This window comes from Oryctolagus cuniculus, chromosome 12, assembly GCF_051225735.1.
Source record: "Oryctolagus cuniculus isolate XC-2025 breed Fujian yellow rabbit chromosome 12, ASM5122573v1, whole genome shotgun sequence".
NCBI lineage: Eukaryota > Metazoa > Chordata > Mammalia > Lagomorpha > Leporidae > Oryctolagus > Oryctolagus cuniculus.
The window spans coordinates 57909378-57930508 of NC_142878.1; the positions used below are offsets into that span (position 1 = coordinate 57909378).

At 38.2% G+C, this 21131-nt stretch overlaps 1 protein-coding gene across 1 annotated transcript in view; it reads right to left on the reverse strand.

Moving 5' to 3' along the window:
- Positions 1 to 467: 467 nt before the first annotated feature.
- AQR (aquarius intron-binding spliceosomal factor) overlaps positions 468 to 21131 on the reverse strand; it is a 104204-nt gene continuing 83540 nt past the window's right edge. The window contains exons 28-35 of the mRNA XM_002717997.6: positions 20595 to 20666; positions 19615 to 19802; positions 18439 to 18610; positions 15334 to 15504; positions 12210 to 12295; positions 8202 to 8376; positions 4915 to 5028; positions 468 to 1350 (exon numbers count right to left, since the gene is read on the reverse strand). Of these exons, the coding sequence (XP_002718043.3) occupies positions 1015 to 1350; positions 4915 to 5028; positions 8202 to 8376; positions 12210 to 12295; positions 15334 to 15504; positions 18439 to 18610; positions 19615 to 19802; positions 20595 to 20666 (1314 nt within the window). The 3' untranslated portion in view covers positions 468 to 1014. The remainder of the gene's footprint in view (positions 1351 to 4914; positions 5029 to 8201; positions 8377 to 12209; positions 12296 to 15333; positions 15505 to 18438; positions 18611 to 19614; positions 19803 to 20594; positions 20667 to 21131) is intronic.

A 21131-nucleotide genomic window follows, 5' to 3' on the forward strand; every position in this document is an offset into this window, starting at 1 on the left:
AATACAGCACGGAGGCTGCTGGCTCACCAACCACACGGGAGCAGCAAGGTCCCAGTACCATGCCTTCCCACAGGGCTGCATATCTTACCCTGAAGGTCACCCTGTGGCTGGTTAACCACCTACCCGGAAAATAAAACAGGGCAGAAAACCCAGAACCTCCGCACTGGGAGAATTCTACCCTGTACACAGGAGTTAGTTTGTTGACTCTCATTGCCCGATTCTGGATCCTGCTTCCTGCCCAGACTGCTATGGCAGATTCTTCCTGCTTAGAAGAATGACAAATGCTGGCTCAGCTTCACTAGCCACTGCGACACCAACTCAAACATTAATGGTGTGGAGAACCTGCTACAGTAGATTCCTGAGCTCTAACCTTGATTCATTAGGTCTGAGGTAGGCCCCAAGAACAGAAACCCTAGGTTATTCTAACACATTATGAGATTCTGGATAAAGAAAACGCATGTAACATCTTTGATAGAGAAACTGCTGTCTTAATGGTATAAACACTGTACATCAAGGAAGAGGTCAAATAAAAGTGAGAAAACAGGAAACGGAACTTGAACATTAGATAGTATGATCAAGAATCAATTTCCTTCCCAATCTGAACATTTGCTTAAGGGCATTAATGGTTAATGCCAATGCATTATGTCTTTTCTTAAAGAAGTTCAGAAAAAACGTGAAGGTACGGCTTGTGTATTCTATAGATAATTATTTCAGTGATCAAAAAAAATCAAAGGAATGGTCATTTGCTCTTCTGATTAAACACATGAAACTACAGTAACTCACATATAAGGGGGCTTGCAAGAGTTCATTAAAAATTCACATTATCTTTTAATTTCATTTTCCTTGAAGTTTTTGAAACCCTTCCATCCTCATACATACATTTTATATACTTAAGACCCTGAAATCAGTTAACAAAAGTAAGGACTAAACATTAATCAGTGCCATTAAAACGGCAGAAACAAACGTCAAATACAAAACTTAACTTTACAAATGAAACGTCCTCCCTAAGCAAGGCTACTTGGTCTCTGCTGTGGCAGATGGAGCATCTCGAGGGTTGCTGGTCTCTGCTGGTGCAGCCACAGGTCCTGTGACAGTAGCAGTGGCCTCAGTTAGAGCGTGGGCAGCTTCAGGGTCGCAGCTGTCTGCTGTCTGACTCAGGACGCTCTCCAGCTGAATGGGGGTAGTGTCAGTCTGAGAAGCTGGGGGTTCTTGACCGGCGCTGGCATCTGTGGGACTAGATGTGGTGTCAGTCTGAGCAGGCAAGCCCTCTTCTTCTGTATCCAATTCTGTTTCTTGATTTGGAATTTCTTCATTTTCTTCAACCATGGCAGGTGGTAGCTGTAAGAAAGTCTACCAAAAAAGGGCAATATGAATGCAAATGAAAACAGAACAAAACACACGGTTTATAAAGCCCAAGCCTTACACTGACATCATTTTTCTAATAGATACTGTTTATCCTGGAGTTCCCCAAAACACTCTGGCCATTTTACATTAACAGATGTAACAGCTCTGATGACCATAACCTATTTTCTCTTAATGGCAAGGAATATACCGACAAAGATGTCACATTTAAATGATCAGAGATGAAAACCTATTAAATTTTTAAGCAAAGGAATTTGCTAAAAACACTTCTGAGAAAAAATACTGGATGATCAAGACTGATTGCCACTCTAACTCAAAAAAGGGCTCACTTCAATCAAGAAGTCCAGTGAGGGGTAGGGGGGAACCAAGCTCTTGAGACGAGCCCATGCAGGGAGGGAAGAGCAGAGCACAAGGCTTCTGTCCCCTTCAACCAGAAAACTGGAGCAGGCGTGGATATTGCGGCACAGCAAGTTAAGCTGCCACTTGGGAAGCCTGTACCCCATATGGGAGTACCGGCTGCAATCCTGGCCACTCTGCTTCCAACAATCCTGTGAACGCAGTGGGTGATGGCACAAGTACTTGGGTTCCTGCCACCCACTCTGGAAGACCCAAATGGAGTTTCTGGCTTCTAGCTTCAGCCTAGCTCAGCCCTGGATGTCACAGGCATTTGGGGAGTGGAGCAGTAGGTAGATCTTTCTCTTTCACTGGTTCTCCCTCTCTGTCACTCTGCCTTTCAAATAAATCTTTTTTTTTTTTTTTTTTGACAGGCAGAGTGGACAATGAGAGAGAGAGACAGAGAGAAAGGTCTTCCTTTGCCGTTGGTTCACCCTCCAATGGCCGCCGCGGCCGGCACATTGCGCTGATCCGAAGGAAGGAGCCAGGTGCTTCTCCTGGTCTCCCATGGGGTGCAGGGCCCAAGTACTCGGGCCATCCTCCACTGCACTCCCTGGCCACAGCAGAGAGCTGGCCTGGAAGAGGGGCAACCGGGACAGAATCCAGGACCCCGACTGGGACTAGAACCCGGTGTGCCGACGCTGCAAGGCAGAGGATTAGCCTAGTGAGCCGCGGCGCCGGCCTCAAATAAATCTTAATCAAACAAATAATAAAACCAAACTGGAACAGTTTGTTTGGGTACTTAAAAAAGTTGATGGAAAATAGAATAAAAAATGTTTATTTTGGTGTAAAATACACTTAACACCCATGTATTTTTTTCACTAACATGCATTTTCAATGAACATCTGAAGACTCTTTGCATAGGTTTAACTTCCTCTTTACCCCACGTGAAGCTAAGGTGTGGCTTCTCTCTCATCAGAGGTTATTTACCTTGTTGAGAAATGAAACGTTTAAAAGAACCACTCAAAACAGCAACAGAAAACATAAAATAGTTAATTAAAAAAGGTAACAAAGTATGTATAAGATTTTCATGCTGAAACTACAGAACACTGATGACAGAACTGAAAGAAGATCAAATGCGGGGAAAGTTCTATTATATTCATGGAGGGGAAGACTCATTATTGTTATGATATCAATCTTCCCAAATGGGTCCTAAACAATTCTCCTAGTAGTAATCCTACTAAAATCATAGCATGCTTTTTGGGGATAGAAATTGATCAGCTGATTCTAAAATGTACATAGAAAAGAAAAGAAACCAGAATAGCTAAAACAATTTCAAAAAAGATCAAAGCTAAAAGACATATTATTTAATTTCAAAGCTTATTATAAAGCTAAGGTAATCAAGGTAGTACAGCAATGGCAAAAAGTTACATAGAATAGAACAATGGAACAGAACAGAGTCCAGAAATAGACCCATATACATGGTCAACTGATTTTCTGAGGAAGGATGACAAGCAATTCAATGAAGAAAAAATAGTCTATCCAAGAAACAGTGATGAGACAATTACATATCCACATGCAAATGAATAAAACTCAATCTATCATGTACCATACAAAGCAATTAACTCAAAGTGTATTATACTTCTAAAAATATAATATATACTTCCTTTTTTTAAAAGATTATTTATTTATTTATTTGAAAGTCAACTATAGAGACAGAAGAAGAGACAGAGAGTGATATTCCATCTGCTGGTTCACTCCCTAGATGTCAGTAATGGCCAGGGCTGGGCCAAGCTGAAGCCATAGCCAAAAGTTTGTTCCAGGTCTCCTACATGTGTAGGAAGGGCCCAAGCAGTTGGGTCATCCTCCGCTGCTTTTCCTAGGCCAGCAGCAGGGGCTGGATCTAAAGTAGAGCAGCTAGAATTCAAACAGGCGCCCATATGGGATGCCAGCATTGCAGGAAGCAGCTTAACCAGTTATGCCACAATGCTGATCTCTATATATACTTCTAAAACCCTAAACCTGTGTAACTTCCAGAAGGAAACCTCTGTAACTTTGGATTAGGCTAAGTATTTGTAGGACATAAGAAGCATAAAAGAATTAGATACATGGGATTTATTCAAAATTTAAAACTTCTGCTCTCTAAAAAACACTTAAAAATGGTAAGTCATAGACTATGAGAAAATACTTACAAAACACATCTGGTAAAAGACCTATGGCCAAAATAAAAACCTTCTGAAATAGTAAAGTACAACCCAGTAAAAAAAATAAATGAGCAAGAGACCTGAGCAGACACATTCCCAAAGAAGATAGATAGCAAAAGACTCATGAAAAGATACTCAATATCATTGCTCATTAGGGATATGAAAATTAAAAGCACACTGAGACTACCACATAAGCTGTTAGAACTGCTAAAATAAAAAGGACTCAACATATCAAATGTGCGTGAAGATGTGGAGCAACTAGAACTCACATTGCTAGTCAGAGTGGAAGGTGGTACAACTACTTTGACAAACAAGATGGCAGTTTCTTAAATTTTAAACACACACTTACTATCCTGTCCTTCTACTCCTATACACACACACACAAGAAGAAAAATTATACAAGAATTTTTCTTGTATAGTCATGCTCATAGCAGCTGGAAACAATGCAAATTTCTATCAATAAGTAAATGGGTATTTGGAACAATGGACTACTGCTTGGCATTGAAATGACTGATACACAATAACATGAATGAATCTCAAAATTATTATACTGATTAATAGTAGCTGGAGAAAAAGAATACATACTCTTTTTTCCATTTACATACATATTTAGAAATGGAGACTAATCTACAGTGATAAAACAGATCCTTTATTGACTGAAGAAGGTAAAAAGTGAACTGATTAAGGACAATAAGGAGGAATTAGGAAGGGGCACAAGGAAACTATTGGGGATAATGGGCATATCCATTATCTTGACTGTAGTGATAGCTTCACGGGTAGAAACCTATGTCAGTACATATCAAATTGCAAACTTTGAAGATATGGACTTTACTATATGCCAGATTCTATCTGTATAAAGACATTTAAAAAGTATAAATGTTACATGAATAACAACAATCTACTTAATTTACTTTAACTGCCTTCATACAAAGAATTAGGCACCTTACAGTTTTATTCTGTAAAACAGAAGATTCATTCTATAGCAAGAAAAATTAAACAGTTTGAAAAAACTCACCTGATGATAATGATGTGTAGTCTGTATTAAATGCATGTACATGTTGTATACAAAGTTTGCCATCTGGGGCATGTTCTTTATTATCTGTACTTCATGAGATGGTCTTTCTCCATTCTACAAGAAGGCCAAAAAAATTAATAAGTGTCTCATGAAAAAACTCCACAATCTAATATTTCAATGTCAATATAAATCCATTTCTTGATATTATGAAAAAGCATCATTAGAGGATATAAGAATAGTAAGAAGACATTAAGATGCAAGTCTGAGAGGCCAATAAGGAATACATGAGTAGTGATTCCACTTAAATTTAGAGAAGCCAGAGACTAGGAGAGCTAAGAGTCACTAGCTATTAAAGCAATTTCAGGCTGGCAAGTCAAACAGGAGTTTTAGTTGATCAAGTGATGTGGAAGAATTTTTTTTCCATCTACTTGAAAGGCAGAGAGACAGACAGACACATGGAGATCTTCTACCCACTGGTTCATTCCCCAGATGCCAGCAACAACCCAGGCTGCCAGGCTGAAGCCAGGAGCTGGAACATAATCTGTGTTCCCACCTGGGGGCATGAACCCAAGCACTGCAGCTCTCATTTGCTGCCTCCCAGGATGCATAAGAAGGAAGCTGGATTAGAAGTGGAAGTGCATGACTCAAACCAGCATTCTTATATAGTATGCAGGCATTATAAGCAGTGGCCTAGCCCATTATGCCACAATGGCCCCTACTAATGTAGAAGGATTAGTAAGAGATAAGTAGTCATTTGAACAGAGAGAAAAATCACATGATAATTTAGAAAAAAAATATTAAAATTATTCTTCCTATGTATGCTTTTCTAAAAAATAGTAAGTTAACATTTTCTATCATTTAATACACAGACTAATAGCCATAAGGGTGAATATTTAAGTGTTCCTTTTAAATTCTGTGGCATCTATCAGAATTAGACAGAGAAGATAGTTAAATTGCAGGTGCCTGGGTTCTAGTCCTTGGAGATTTAGTTTTAATAGATATAGGGCAGAACGAGGTAATTTTTATGGAAGAGTTCCTGACAACAATCTGAGAAGCACTGCTCTATCAGTGTATATAAAGTAAATGAGGAAAGTATAAAATGAGTAAAGTATAAAACTTTCGCTTCTTCCCAAAACATCCTTGGATAAAGACTAACAGCATTTCTACTTATAGTCAATAAAATTCTTTAAGGTCTCACTCTTTCTTACTGTAGGAACAATTCAGAAAACCATAATGGAGGGCCGGTGCTGCGGCTCACTTGGCTAATCCTCTGCCTGCGGTGGCAGCACCCCAGGTTCTAGTCTTGGTTAGGGCACCGGATTCTGTCCCGGTTGCTCCTCTTTCAGTCCAGCTGTCTGCTGTGGCCTGGGAAGGCAGTGGAGGATGGCCCAAGTGCTTGGGCCCTGCACCCGCATGGAAGACCAGGAGAAGCACCTGGCTCCTGGCCTTGGATTGGCGTAGCGTGCCAGCCGTAGCGGCCATTTGTGGGGTGAACCAACGGAAGGAAGACCTTTGTCTGTCTCTCTCTCTCTATGTCTAAATTTGCCTGTCAAAAAACAAAAAAACAAAAAAACAAAACATAATGGAAAAAATATATAGTAAGAAAAAAATCTACCTTAAAGTAACAAATTACTTAAAGTACAGAAAGTTACAAATATTTAGTAAATTAAACGGTATTTCTCAGAATTAAGTAGTATGAGGGATTTTCAAAAAGTTTGTGGAAGATGGAATTAAAAGATACTAATGTTGGTGCAAAAAAACTACAAAGTTTCTGCATAATGTACATTTTCCATCAACTTTCAAAAGACCTTTCTTTATATTGTATGCAAGCAGATGTTCTTTTGATTAATGATCACTTTTAGCAACCATCACAACTTCTGTGTGCGAAAATTGCCATGGTTTTATAACTAGGAAATGTGGCCTTCAAAACACAGAAGGCCTGTTTCACTGTTTTTTGATGGCTCTGTTGGGAGCTAGCTGTCTCTGTTAAGATGCAGAGCCTCTGTGACCCCCAAACTATCTCCAGAGCAGAAGATGGGGAGATGCGCCCAACCCCTCAAAGCTTGAATCCATGACTGATGTCTAAAGTACTGGTTTCCAAGCCTTCCCTCTGGTGGCACTGTCTGACCTGCATTCGAGGTTTCTCCAGGTGTATCACCGAAGCCCTTGCATAGCAAGCACCCTGAGAGCTTGTCAAACACAGAGACACCTAAGCTCTGCTCCAAACCTCTTACTAGGAATCCCCCTCTTTAATAATCAGCCCACAGAAGATTGAGATGCTCAGACCTCCAGGGCCATGTCTGATCCAGAGACTGACATTCAAGGCTTTACATGACCCCACCCTATCACACCTCTTCACCCTTTTCCTGTTATGCCTCCATAGCACCATTCCTTTTTCAAAAAACACCAAAAAGGCAGTTAAAAAATACAGAACACACAGAACTTCATTTTTTAAAAACAGAGACTGAAGAAGTATACTGTGAATATTTAAAACCACTTTATTTAAAATACAATCCATCTTGCCTCTATGATATCTGATTAAATGATGTAAAGCCCCCAAATCGACAGTATGCTAACTTAAATGTAAGATAGAAAATATGTAGGTACTTTAAAAAGCTCATTGAACAATGAAATGAAAAATACTTTTGAAACTCAAGCACAGTTTTTGATAATTTGCATTTTTCACAAACTTTCTGAAGACCCCTTGTAAACTAAGAATAAACCAGAAATGAAGAGATTAGTTACCTATAGAGGGAGGGTGGTGAGAAAAGGGGAGAGTAGGGAGATCAGAAGGGGTGGGTGGCAGTTCTGTTTTTGTTGGGTGTATGTGCTCCCCCTACCCTATTCTCCAGCATATAAGCTTACGAAGCAAACTATTTATGACTTTATAATGGAGTAAATAGTTAAGTTCTCCAAGCTGAAGAAAGGCAGTGTAATGCAATAATCAGTAACATGGGCTCTAGAGTTACACTGTCTGAGTTTTCAAATCCTGGATCCTTCACCTACTCTATGCATATTCAATCTACTTCTTTGACTGTTTCCCCAAATGCAAAAACCCTATTAACAGGGCTGTTACTGAAATTAAATGAGAAAATATACATAAAGAGCTAATTGATACATAGCAAGAACTCAATAAATATGAGTTGATTATATACTGTTTTTATATCAAAATTGAAGTTAGTCCCTTGGTATAAGGAGCACAAGAAACCAATGATTGGATGGTCCTGACTATGCGCTTACTATAAGAGAATCCCAATTTCTCTACACAATGCAGAAAGAAGTCTTACCTTTCTAGTGGTTGGGAAAGGTTCCGTTGGAATTATATGTAAATGCAGTGGGCGGGCCGTGAGCTGGCTGAAAGCTGGTGTTAGTTCGAAACAGTTTTGGAAGAGAGATACTCTGGCAAAGATATAAAGTCCAAGTCTGGCTCTAGACATGGCCACCACTAAGCGACGGACATCCCTTTGAGAACAAACAAAATAATTAATATATTTCAAGATTATTAACATATTTAGAGGCTGGCACTGTGGCGTAGTGGGTAAAGCCGCCGCCTTCAGTGCTGGCATCCCATATGGGGGCCAATTTGAGACCTGGCTGATCCACTTCCAAACCAGCTCTCTGCTGTGGCCTGGGAAAGCAGTGGAAGATGGCCCAAGTCCTTGGGCCTCTGCATCCTCATGGGAGACCCGGAAGAAGCTCCTGGCTCCTGGCTTCGGCGCAGCTCCGGCTGTTGCGGCCAACTGGGGGGTGAACCGGCGGATGGAAGACCTCTCTCTCTCTCTCTGCCTCTCCTTCTCTCTGTGTGTAACTCTGACTTTCAAATAAATAAGTATTTAAAAAAATAACATATTTATGCAGCTTTTAAAATATAGTCCACTAAATAGTCCTGTTAAACAGTGATAATAAAAAAAGCTGCTTAAAATCTTAATAGAGAAAATAAAAGCTACTTAATGTTATATAACTGTAAATCAAGTAAAAAGTTAATACTTCATCACCAACCTCTTGTTCTTTTTTAGGGGGGTAGTGGTAAGGAAATGACAAAACAATCAATGCATTGATTAAAAAGGTTGAAGTAACCATGTTAGTAATTAAGATAGAGCTGTCAGGTACCAACTTACTGTTCCACTGCCACTGAGGCAATGTGAACCAGATCTTCTTCAACTTCACTTACTAGACTCCTATGCTCTATTCAAAGTCCAACTTTACTTCCCAGATAATCCTTACCACATCATTTTATATTTATTTATAATAATATTTTAATTGTTTTTATTTCCTCCAATAATTCCTTAGAACCCCAAGGAGTCACGCTATAGGTGGGTGGTCCCAATACTGGTAAAAGGATGCACAATGATAGAAATATTCAGTATGACTTCTCTCACAAAAATTGTAAAGGAAATTATAGTTAAAACTTCAGGCTGTCAGGGATTACAAGGACAGTGGTCTAAGAAGGTGGCTCACACTGCCGTTTTTATGGCAATCACTGTATTTCTGGGTCCAGTTCTGCCCTTCATATCCAGAAGGCTGCATATATATTTTTTTAAAGATTTATTATTTATTTGAAAGGCAGAATTACGGGGAGGGGAGGGGAGGGGAGGGGGGAGAGAGAGAGAGGGGTGTCTTCCATCCCCTGGTTCACTCCTCAGATGGCCAAAATGACTAGAGTTGTGCCAATCTGAAGCCAGGAGCCAGGAATTTCTTCCAGGTCTCCTACATGGGTGCAGGGGCCACAAAGCACTTGGGCCATCTTCTACTGCTCTCCAAGGCCACAGCAGAGAGCTGGATCAGAAGCGGGGCAGCCGGGACTCAAACCATTGCCCATATGGGATGCCAGCACTGCAGGCAGCAGCTTTACCCACTACACTACAGCGCCAGCCCAGGCTCTATCTTTAGACAGAGCACTGATCAGTGCTATTGCAATGATCACTGAATTGGTCCCTCTGAGAAAACTTTTCCCTCCAGTCTTCAGTGCTATAGTTCAATAAAGAAGTTTTTTTTAAAGTGTGACTGTCATACATGAGGAAAGTTTGGCTAAAATCTTAAGAGCCAAAGTAGGTAGGTTTCTCTTCTCTATTGGACTCAAAACTCCATGTGGGCAGAGTCCATAAATGTTACATAAATGTTAGATTTATCACTGTGAGTCAAGAAGCTAGCACACTGTCAATTAAAAGATGCACCTGAAAATATTTGTTAAGTGACCAAACACTATGAACATAATAAACTACCAGGCAAAAAAGCAAAGGGTGGCAGCATGAGTGGACAGGTTCCTTGGAGCTCTATCCTGAAAGTAGGGCAATGGGGACTACCAACTTCTTTCTTAAGTCCCTGGAATATAGTTGTACAGAATATTGTTAAATAATAAAGCTGAAATCTGGTAAAAACCTACAAGGAAATAATATAGGAAAGCTCCAGCCTCATTACTTCACTCTGAACAGGTTCTAAGCATTTCTACTAGTATCGAATAAGCTAACCAAATCAGATGGAGACGAGAACAATGAATGCTGGAAAAGGGACCAGAAATGTCCCACTATTCTGGCTTCTAAACAGCTCAAGAGTATCCTAAAACACGTCTCTGGAACTAAAGTTGTTTGGTTCCTAGTCAATCACCCAATTAGTCTACTCTGGATGATAAAAGGTGTGGATACAAGAATTATGGCAGGCCCTTGGAAAACAGTCCATCAGGTCCTTAAAAGGTTAAGTAGAGTTACTATATGACCCAGTAATTCCATTCCCATTTGCTGGTTCAGCTCCCAAGTGCCAGCAACAGCCACCACTGGGCCAGGATGAAGACAGGAGCCAGGAACTCAACCTTATCTGTTGCCTTCCCAGGTGCATTAGCAGGGCCTAGATAGGAAGTGGAACAGCTGGGGATTGAACCAGCACTCCAATATGGACTACCAGCCTCCCAAGTGGAGGCTTAACTTGCTGTGTCACAACACTTGCCACTTCTGGATTCTCAAAGTGGTTAAACAATTTTGATATGCAAAGTAATATTGAAATTAGATTTTTAAGATTCTTCATTAATTAACAGTTTATCAACAGAGTCTTTCTTTTGGTTGGCAGAGTACTACAGAGTAGGAAAAGAAGGGAGGAGAGAAAGCAGTATTCATTTATTCATACTGTAAATTTGTGAGGGATTTTAATTATGCAGACCATAATGGTGGCCCATTCAGATAGCAATCATAAACCTTAAAGAGGAAAAATTACTTTTTGGAAAAAGTGTCTCCAAAAATATGCTTAACAAATCAATAAGTAAAAATAAATTGTATTTTGGAATGCTATCATCTTAAAACAGTTCCTTAAAACATTATATCTTTGCTTACTCTTATATAAAAGTCATCAGTCTAATGGAATGTGAGCACTAGGTTAAGCTCCAAATAGACCTTGACTTAATGACAACATTATGACAGCTTGGAGAATTTTTTTTATACTCACCAAATAAAATGATAAAATGAACTCTCCTTATAGTTTTGTTAGTAACTCATATTAGATGAAGGTTTATATAAAACTGCTGCTTTGTAATAAGAAGATATTATTCCCATAAATCTCTAGCACATAAATACATCACAATAAATGTTAAAAATAGATTATTGTTTGTTTTGACAATTCTTAATCCTGGGAGAACAAATGGCTCCTTTATCCTCTAACACTGAAGCTAAAAGATTGTGTGAGGGGGAAAAATCTGAGGCCGAGGCAATGAAAAATTTACTCTGAAGATACTGCAAAACACTTTAACTCCTATAATTTCTGATATTAAGTTTCTAAGAGATACAGCACATAGTATGACTTTATGATAATATGTTTCTTAATGCAACTGAAGAGTAAAAAAGTCAAAATTAGTGAAATTTCAAGAGTTAAAAAAAATTCAGTAGCAATAGTTATACAAGAAATCTGATATTATAACATAAGGCACCCAAAGTAGACAAAAATAACTATATAATTCATTATTATTTAAACTTAATGGGGCCAGCACTATGACGTAATGGGTAGGGCTGTAGCCTGCGGTGCCAGCATTCCATGTGGGTGCAGGTTCGAGTCTCAGCTGCTCTACTTCCGTTGCGGCCATCTGGGGAGTCAACCAGAGGATGGAAGACCCCTCCCTCTATCCCTCCCTTCCTCCCTCCCTCTCTCTCTCTCTCTGCCTCCGCCTCTCTGTGGCTCTGCCTTCAAATAAGTAAGTAGGTAAATAAATCAAAATATTTTAAACTTAAAATAATTTAGAACTACTTAGCTGCCGAAGCTCAAAACTGAAACAGAAATAAAATTCAATAATTTTACGAGCATTTTTTCTCACATACCTCAGATGACCCACTGCCCTAGTTCGTACTAGAGACAGAAGAATATAATCATTCTGCTGACCTTGAAATCTATCAACAGTAGTCACCTAGGGAGGAAAAAATGGGAGGTATGGTTTATTTTCAAAAAGCACAATGAAAACGCTCTTGAGATCACTTAAGTCATATGCTAGAAACAGCTATCATATGCTTAAAATAATCCCCAAAATAACAATCATATGCTTGGAATTACAAGAATAAGTTAATGAATAGTACTAAATAAACCAGATTAAGTAACCAGTAACTAGTAACCAGATTAGGCTATTTTTTGACTGTGTCTATTTTCTTCTGTCTAGCTCTTTAACTGGTATCCCAGTGTGATGATCAGCAATATAACTTAGCAAATGCATTTAGCACATCCTAGGACTTGTCTATAGCACTCCTCTGTCAAAGAAGAAAAACCACTTAATCTTCATAGTATTTTCTGTATATGAAAATATGTGTAAAAACAGGGAAGAGCTCAGGGGATTTCAGTCACTAATATTGGCATTTGGGTTATTTGTCTCATGTTTATCAATTCCACAAAAAATTGTTGGCAAAATCGTAATTTATAGATCCTGTACTTTTAAGAAGTTTACAAACAACTGCTTTAGTCAACTTCATGGGGTGTAATTTATATACAGTAAAATATGCTCATTTTAAGTGTACAATTTGATGAATACCAACAACATATACTCCCATGTAACCACCAGGGCAATAAAAATTTCCATCACCTGAGGCCCAACAGTAGTCAAATCTGTATTTTCTAGTTCTAGGCAACCACTGATCCACTTTCTGTCACTATATTTTTCCAGTTCTAGAATTCCATAAAATGGAGTCATAAAGTATGTACTCCTCTATATTTGGTTTCTTTCATTCAGTATGTTTCTGAGATTTTTAAATGTGTTGTGCACAGTAGATAATTATACTGTTGAGCAATCTTCTACTGAATGAACATACCACAATTTGTTTCTGCACTCACCTATTCATGTATATTTGGATTATTTGTAGTTTGGGGTTATTATGAATAAAGTTGCATTGAATATTCATGTACAAATATTTTTGGATATGGTTTCATTGCTCTTGGATAAATACCTAGGAGTGAAACTGTTGAACTGTATTTCAAGTGTATGCTTAACTGTATAAGAAACTGTCAAGCTGTTTGCTGTATCACTTTACATTCATCAGCAATGCCACAGCTCCCGAGTTCTAGCTGCTCTACATCCTTGTAAACACTTAGTTAACTGTCACTCTTTATAATTCTACCCATTCTACTGGGTTATTTAGTAATTTTAGCTACAGAGTAGGCATTTGTGTGTGTGTCTTACTGGTTATTTGTACGTCTACCTGTATGCAGTGTCTGTTTAATTCATTTTTCATTTTGAATTGGACTGTCTTATTTTGGTTTCTCCCCTTCCTTTTCTGTGTTCTTTATGGAGTACTCGGCAGTGTCTTATTTTCTTCTGTATTCCTCATGATTTTGATTTCATTCCTATGATTTTACTTTCTTCCAGCTCATATTTTATCTTTTCCTAATTTCTTGCATTGCTATGCTTTGTTGTCTTTCCTCGCAGAAATTTCTTCGCAATGCTTACTTCATTAAATATTTTCAAATTTATAGCAAAATGTATATTTGAAAATTTCATCTGTTCTAGTACAACATTCTTTCTGGAGTATTTTTTTTTTTGAAATGCAGTTACAGAGAGAGGGAGAGAGACACCTTTCATCTGCTTGTTCACACCCCAGATGGCCACAAAGACCAGGGATGAGCCAGGCCAAATACAGGAAACCCTGATGCTTCCTCCAGGTCTCCCACGTGGGTGCAGGGGTCTAAGGACTTGGGCTATCTTCCACTGCTTACCCAAGTGCATCAGCAGAGAGCTGGATCGGAAGTGGAGGAACTGGGACTCGAACTGGCACTGATATGGTATGCCAGCATCGCAGGTGGAGGCTTAACCTACTATGCTAGAATGCTGGCCCCTGAAGTATATATCTTGTCTATGCTTTGATGCTCTTCTCCTCATATTTTCTTGTAAAAATTGAGCTAGTACTGGCTTCTTTATTATTCATAACTAAGTAAGTAGGTTTCTTTGATTAGCTGTGTACAAGAGTTTGTTAAAGTGCAGTCAGCAGGGCTGTTTCTTAAAGCCTGGATGGTTTCTACAAAAGGCGTCTTTCCTTGCTAGTGTACACATTTTGCCAACACAGGCATTTTAAACCAATCTGGAACCACAAGGGTTTCTGCTCACCCCAATTTCTGCATCAAATGTTGAATAACAGGGATGTGGCTCTTACATGTCAGAATGAGATTCTCATTTTCAGAAAGTGTATGCTTTTGCTGGCCATTTTAAGACTGGTCCTCTGAATTCTCTGCCTTTCATGCTTTCTTCCTGATCTTATTTACCTTATCTATTATCTCACTGAAAAGGGAGTTTATCCCCTCTCCTTTCATTTTCTGTTACTTTTTGGATGATTTCCAAGAAAAGGTGAAAGAACTTTTGCAGTCATGTTTACAATCACAGTCTTAATTTTACCATTAGTAATATATTGCTAATTCTAATTTATTCAATCCTTTATTAATAAAATCAAATAATCAAATATCCATGTTAATTTGATTTTATTCATCATCTTTCATTAAATAAAATCCTAAGGTCTGAAATCATTTTACTATCTCCCTTTATCCCTAAGACACACCCTATCCCAATACAATTATACCTTTGCAAAACCAAATATACTCATATATATACTCATATATATATATATAGAGAGAGAGAGCTCATATTCTTACAACAGTATATAAATTATAAATTATAATAAAATTTTGTTGTCCATCATCTTATCAAAATGTCTCAGAAACATTTATTTCTGATCACTAGCCACAAAGATCTTTAATATAGTAGCTAAGATAGAAGTTCAAAGCAAACCAGTAAAACTATCAGATAGGACTGCTAGACAATTATTTATAGTTCCTATTATTTCATTTTCTCACATATCTTAAAAGGAGACAACAAAAGGACAAAGTGGAACAATATAAATAACTCAATAAATATAAATCTTTCTATCTTGCCAAAATGACAAATAAGAGAACATACTATATTCATAAAATTACCTTATTTGGTCTCCCAATCAATGGATTATTCCCACATCGTCTATTTATAATGTCACGAATAAGATGCTTTTGCCCATTGTATGTCGTTAGAATACTGATCTTGTCAGCAGGGTATCCAAGTAAGCACATGTACATAAAAAGTGCTACCACATATTCTGCCTCTCCAAGATTCTGTAATGCAAACATAATCAGATTGAGCATTTACTGCTTTTTCCTGATTTTAATTTTGCTTCAGTTTTATAGAGAAAATGGCTTATCTGGTATGATCTGTTCACTTAGCACACCACAAGAAGTAAAGAGCTAATAATCTGGCCAAGTGAATACTTCATAAAACTGAGTTATCCTAGGTTAACACTGACAAGTACTAGATCACAGACAAAAGTAAAATGAGAACAGAAACACAATAAAAAAATCAAAACAAACATAAAAATATGGATTTCATGCAAAAGCAATAGGAAAACTACTGGAAGACCTTCAGCACTATCATTTATATTCTGGTTCATGGTGATACAACAATTTGAGTTATTTCTATCATTAAAATTTTCTAGTTCTTTGGAAGATAGTAGAGAAACGAAGCCATGGCTATGTAACCTTCCTATTTTCTGTGTAAGTAGCAATCTACATTATTCTAAGTACCACATCTTAATACAAATAAAAGAACAAATTAGAAATCATGGAAATGATCACTAAAAAAACCAAAGCTGAAAACCCAGTTTCCAGATTTCTTTGTATTTTCAGCAAGATTGATGTACCAGTCCTGAAAAAACAATGTTTATTTAAAACTTCATGTGTAAAATGAACATTGCCTAATTTTGTACTTAACTAAATGGTCAGACACGAAGTATTAACAGTAACACAAGTTGAATGAATTCCATTTTAACAAACATCTTGGAACTTGCTCCAAATAAATCAAATCCCCTTCAAACTACTTTATCATCATTCCTCCATCTCTACTTATTCAAAGGTATCACTTAAATGCACAATATGCTTATTTTGGGGGATATTTTCAAACCATTGTTTATTTGTTTTTCATTTATTTGAAAGGCAGAGTTAGAGAAGAGGAGAGACAGAGAGAGAGAAAAAGAAAGTTTATCTTCCATCAATTGTTTCACTTCCCAAAAGGCCACACTGGCTGGAGTTGAACCAGGCTGAAGTCAGAAGCCAGGAGCTTCTTCTGGTCTCCCACGTGGGTGATAGGGACCCAAGCACTTAGGCTATCTTCTGCTACTTTCCCTGGACACATCAGCAGGGAGCTGGAGTGGAAGTGAAGCAGCCGGGTCTGGCTGCTCATACTGGCGCCCATATGTGATGCTGGCATTGCAGGTAGAAGCTTAATCTGCCATGCCACAATGCCAGTCCCTAAACCATTGTTCGTTAAATTTGGAAAACAAATTTTCTGTCAAATTAGTCAATATTTTTCTTTATCACTTATGCTTTGGCAGCAAACATAAGATGATCTTTCTCAAAATGCTCAGGATCACTAGCCATCAGGTGTGGGGAGCAACTTGGACTAGACTGTTACTGGAATTAAGACTTATTCTATGCATCTGCTCTCCCACAATATGGCGCTGGGAGAGGAGGAAACAGCTTCTACATAGCTGCCTCTCGCCAACTTGAGTGATGACCTGCAGGAGCTGATCCTGCTCCTGATTGGAGGAGAGCAGCATACTCGGCATGTGGGTAGCAGAGTTGGGATTGGTGGAAGAGGACTATAAAGGAGGAGAGAGACAACATGCATCGAGGAACATCTATCTGAAAGAACACCTGAGCAGCCCCCGAGAGAGCCGGCCGGCGGTGTGCCGCTCCCCTGCGGAAGTGGGGAAAGTGGCAGGGGGAACTGCCCTTCCACGGAGGTGGAAGGGTCGGTAGCCAACCCGGGAAGAACCAGCAGCAAACCCGGGGAGGGCCAAGCAGACAAAAGAACAGCGCAGGGTCCTGTGTCATTCCTCCATGAAGAGGGGGAGCGACAATCAGGAATGCAAATAAAAACCAAAATGAGGTATCACCTCACCTCAGTTAGAATAGCTCTCATATAGAAACCTGCCCCACTCCAAGGCTGGCGCTGTGGTGCTGCAGGCTAAAGCCCTGGCCTGAAGCATCGGCATCCCATATGGGCGCCGGTTCGAGTCCCTGCTGCTCCTCTTCCCATCCAGCTCTCTGCTATGGCCTGGGATAGCAGTAGAAGATGGCCCAAGTCCTTGGGCCCCTGCACCCACACGGGAGACCGGGAAGAAGCTCCTGGCTCCTGGCTACCTCTCTCTGTAACTCTGTCTTTCAAATAAATAAAATAAATCTTTAAAAAAAAAAAAAAAAAACCAGAAATCTGCCCTAAATATATATAGAAATATACCCAAAAGAAATGAAATAAGTACATGAAAAAGTTACCTGTATCACTAAGTTTAAAACAGCTCAATTCATAATAGCTAAGACATGGAATCAACCTAGATGTCCAAAAACTGATTAAAAAAGTATGGTATATATATGCAATAGAATGTTTGCCAGCCATAAAAAAGAATTAAGTCCTGACTTTCACAACAAAATGGATGTAACCGGAGATAAGCCAGATCCAGAAAGACAACCATCACATGTTTTTTATCTGATTTGTGATAGCTAATACATAAAAGTATATAAAAATATAATGCATATGAGTGAAATTGGCTTCTTAGGAATTCACTACTGTTTATAGTCCATGTCTATATTCCTGCCTTTTTACTTTTTCTTGTTGGAACTATTAGAGGAGTATTAAGTCTTTGACTATAAAGTAAATTAAAAATATATTATTACAAAAATTTAAAAAGAAAGAAAGGGGAAGGGAAATATCATTAGAATTGTATCTATGAACTACCTGAAATTTATTCTTTTTATTAATAAAAATATGATAAAAATGGGAATAAAAAAGATCTTTCTTAACACAACTTAACGTATCTATCAATATTTATTTGTAATAATTTCTAATTTATCATTTCTTTCTTCATCTTTCATCCACCTGAAATTGATTTGTGTGTGTATGGCATAGTGTATGTCTAGTATCACCACTGAGCCAATTCAAATGGTTCAGCCAGGCAAATACAAAAATAAATTTAGAAGTTTCATGCTTTTTCTTACCTGATAAAAATAAGGATTAGGTTCAGACTCTCCCACTCCCTGAAAATCTTCAACATTAATAAGCTGGAAGTCATACAGTAAGCCAGCATTTGCTGTACTGAACTCCGGCAAGAGCTGCACATGGGGTAAGTTTCCCAGATTCTTGTACCGCCAGTTGTAGAGGTTGCACAAGCTTTTCAAAGACAAATTTCACCCAAACAGAAAAGATTAGCAAGTAAAATCTCTTTTAATATACAAAGGATTCTAAGAAACTGTTCCTTTAAACTTTCATGCACTGATTTTTGCTCACCTTTCTACCAATAATTCTTTTTCAACTTCAGGTTGCCTACTTCAAGTAACCAAGAATTAGAAGACTAAAGACATTTAAAAAATGACAGTTCCACTATGTTCTCTGAAGTAAATGCTCTCTTTATGCCATCAATTAAAAATCCAGGGAAGATTCCAACTAAGGATAACTTGGGAGTAACTGATTGCAGTTAGAGTTCATTATTAAGTAGAAAGGTGTGTTCTCCTCATTTACTTTTTGTTTTCAATTTCAAGATTATAATAACTGTGTATCTTTTGGGGACACAAAGAAAGGGAAAGGAATAGTGAAAAGAAACCTTTAGATTATAAGTCAGTTAAATTAATCTCTATGAATGGGGCTGGCATCCTGGCGCACTAGGTTAATCCTCTGCCTGCAGCACCGGTACCCCATATGGGTGCTGGTTCTGTTGCTCCTCTTCCAGTCCAGCTCCCTGCTGTGGCCTGAGTGGCAGTGGAGGATAGCCCAAGTGCTTGGGCCCCTGCACCTGCGTGGGAGACCAGGAAGAAGCACATGGCTCCTAGCTTTGGATCGGCGCAGCTCCGTGCAGCTCCATCCGTGGCCTCCATTTGGGGAGTGAACCAACGGAAGGAAAACCTTTCTCTCTCTCTCTCACACTGTCTGTAACTCTACCTATCAAATAAATACATAAAATCTTTAAAAAAAATCTCTATGAATAAAATGAAGGAAATAATTTCTTTGGTCAATTTATTTTTCAGGTAGAAGATAATATACAAACTTTTAGGCTTGTAGCTGGCAAATTCCTGGACATCATGGAATGTTAAGGATTTATTTAAAAGACATTTACAAACACTTGGATCATGAAACTTATGCACTCACATAAAAGTAATTTCATTTCCCGTTTTCTTTACCTTGCCCTGGCTCTCCCTTGAGCATCAAGGTCCACAGTAGGAACTCCAACCCGGACAAAACGAGTGAAGAGTGACTGTTCCATGTTTGAATACTTCTGAAAGGCCATATTTTTAATGACTGGAGGTAACTGGTGATGATCACCAATCATAATCCACCGTTTTAGCCGGCTAAAACCATCCTGAGGATTCTGGAAATGAAGTGAGAAAATGGCAAAATAGTCTACTTAATAGGTTATTTTTTTAGTCTCTAATTTTTTGCAGCAGAGACTTGCTCTTCGTCAGATTATTTCATTAACTTACAAATTTACCAGTACCACAAAGACTCTGGAAAATTTATAGAATGACTTGTGAACCAAATGTAGGCACTATTGCTCTTGGTTGATAGTGGGTGAGAGAAAGCAGAGGAATTGAGAAGGCAAGCCTGGAATTACCCTACTTTAACAGATAACGTAACCCGAAGAGGTCTGGAAGGCCTAGGTTAACGTGAGCCAATAATAACATTAAGCAATAGAAACATTAGTTGTAATTTCAGTTTCCTACTCTATAAGTTTCCTTGTTCCTTGAGAGCTATCCTGATAAAATACATTTCAAGTTCAAAACAGCTTGACTTAGACAAAGTAATATACTCAGTGAATATCAAAAATAATTCCAGACACAATTCTAACAAAAGATATGAAAAAATAATTTTCTTCCCCAAATGTCTAAAAGGCATGACAATGTAATCTTTTTGATTAAAATCAGTCTTTTAAAAACTATTTTGTAGAAATAAGCCAGGAATTTTTAAATAGTACTCCCAGAAGAAAGAAAAACTACGAAATAACCAGTTAATAATAAAAATTTACAAGCTTAAAATACTAAACAAATGAAGTTAAAAAGACTGTGTTACTGTGGCAATTTAAATCCACATACCCTGTAGCTTTCTGATGCTATCCCGTGTAATTCTATAATTCTTTCTTTTTCTCAGCTCTTAAATTTCTTACCTGTAGGAGAAGAGGTATGAACGTCTCTATCTCTAGAATCTGGGCAGCCTCTTCCATTAAGATATTGTCATACTGAGAAAGAAGAAAACTTGTTAAAAAGACAGTTAGAAGGTCAACCAACTGTATAACCACGATCATAACCACCCAAAAGAATCTCAAATAATTTCAGATAAAAATAACAAACTATTAAAACAGAAAATTTTATGATTTTATTTAGCATTCTGCTCCTGCTTCTCTAATCAAAATCTTTTCTCTTAAAATACTTTAATATAAAGAGATTTTGTATATCATTTCTTGGACAGCAATATTGATTTTATTCTTTAAATTCTATACAAACAAGAATCAATTTGTGATTATGTCTGAAGTGGTTCCCATTAGTATTCTTACTGTACTTAGTGTTTGGGGTTACTTTTTCTTTTATGAATGCTACTCACCACAACAATCCACTTCTTTCTTACCCCTCATATCCCATCATTATCAAAGCATGTCAATTTTACCTTCAAAATGCCCCCAAAACTGCTAACTTTCCCTTATTCC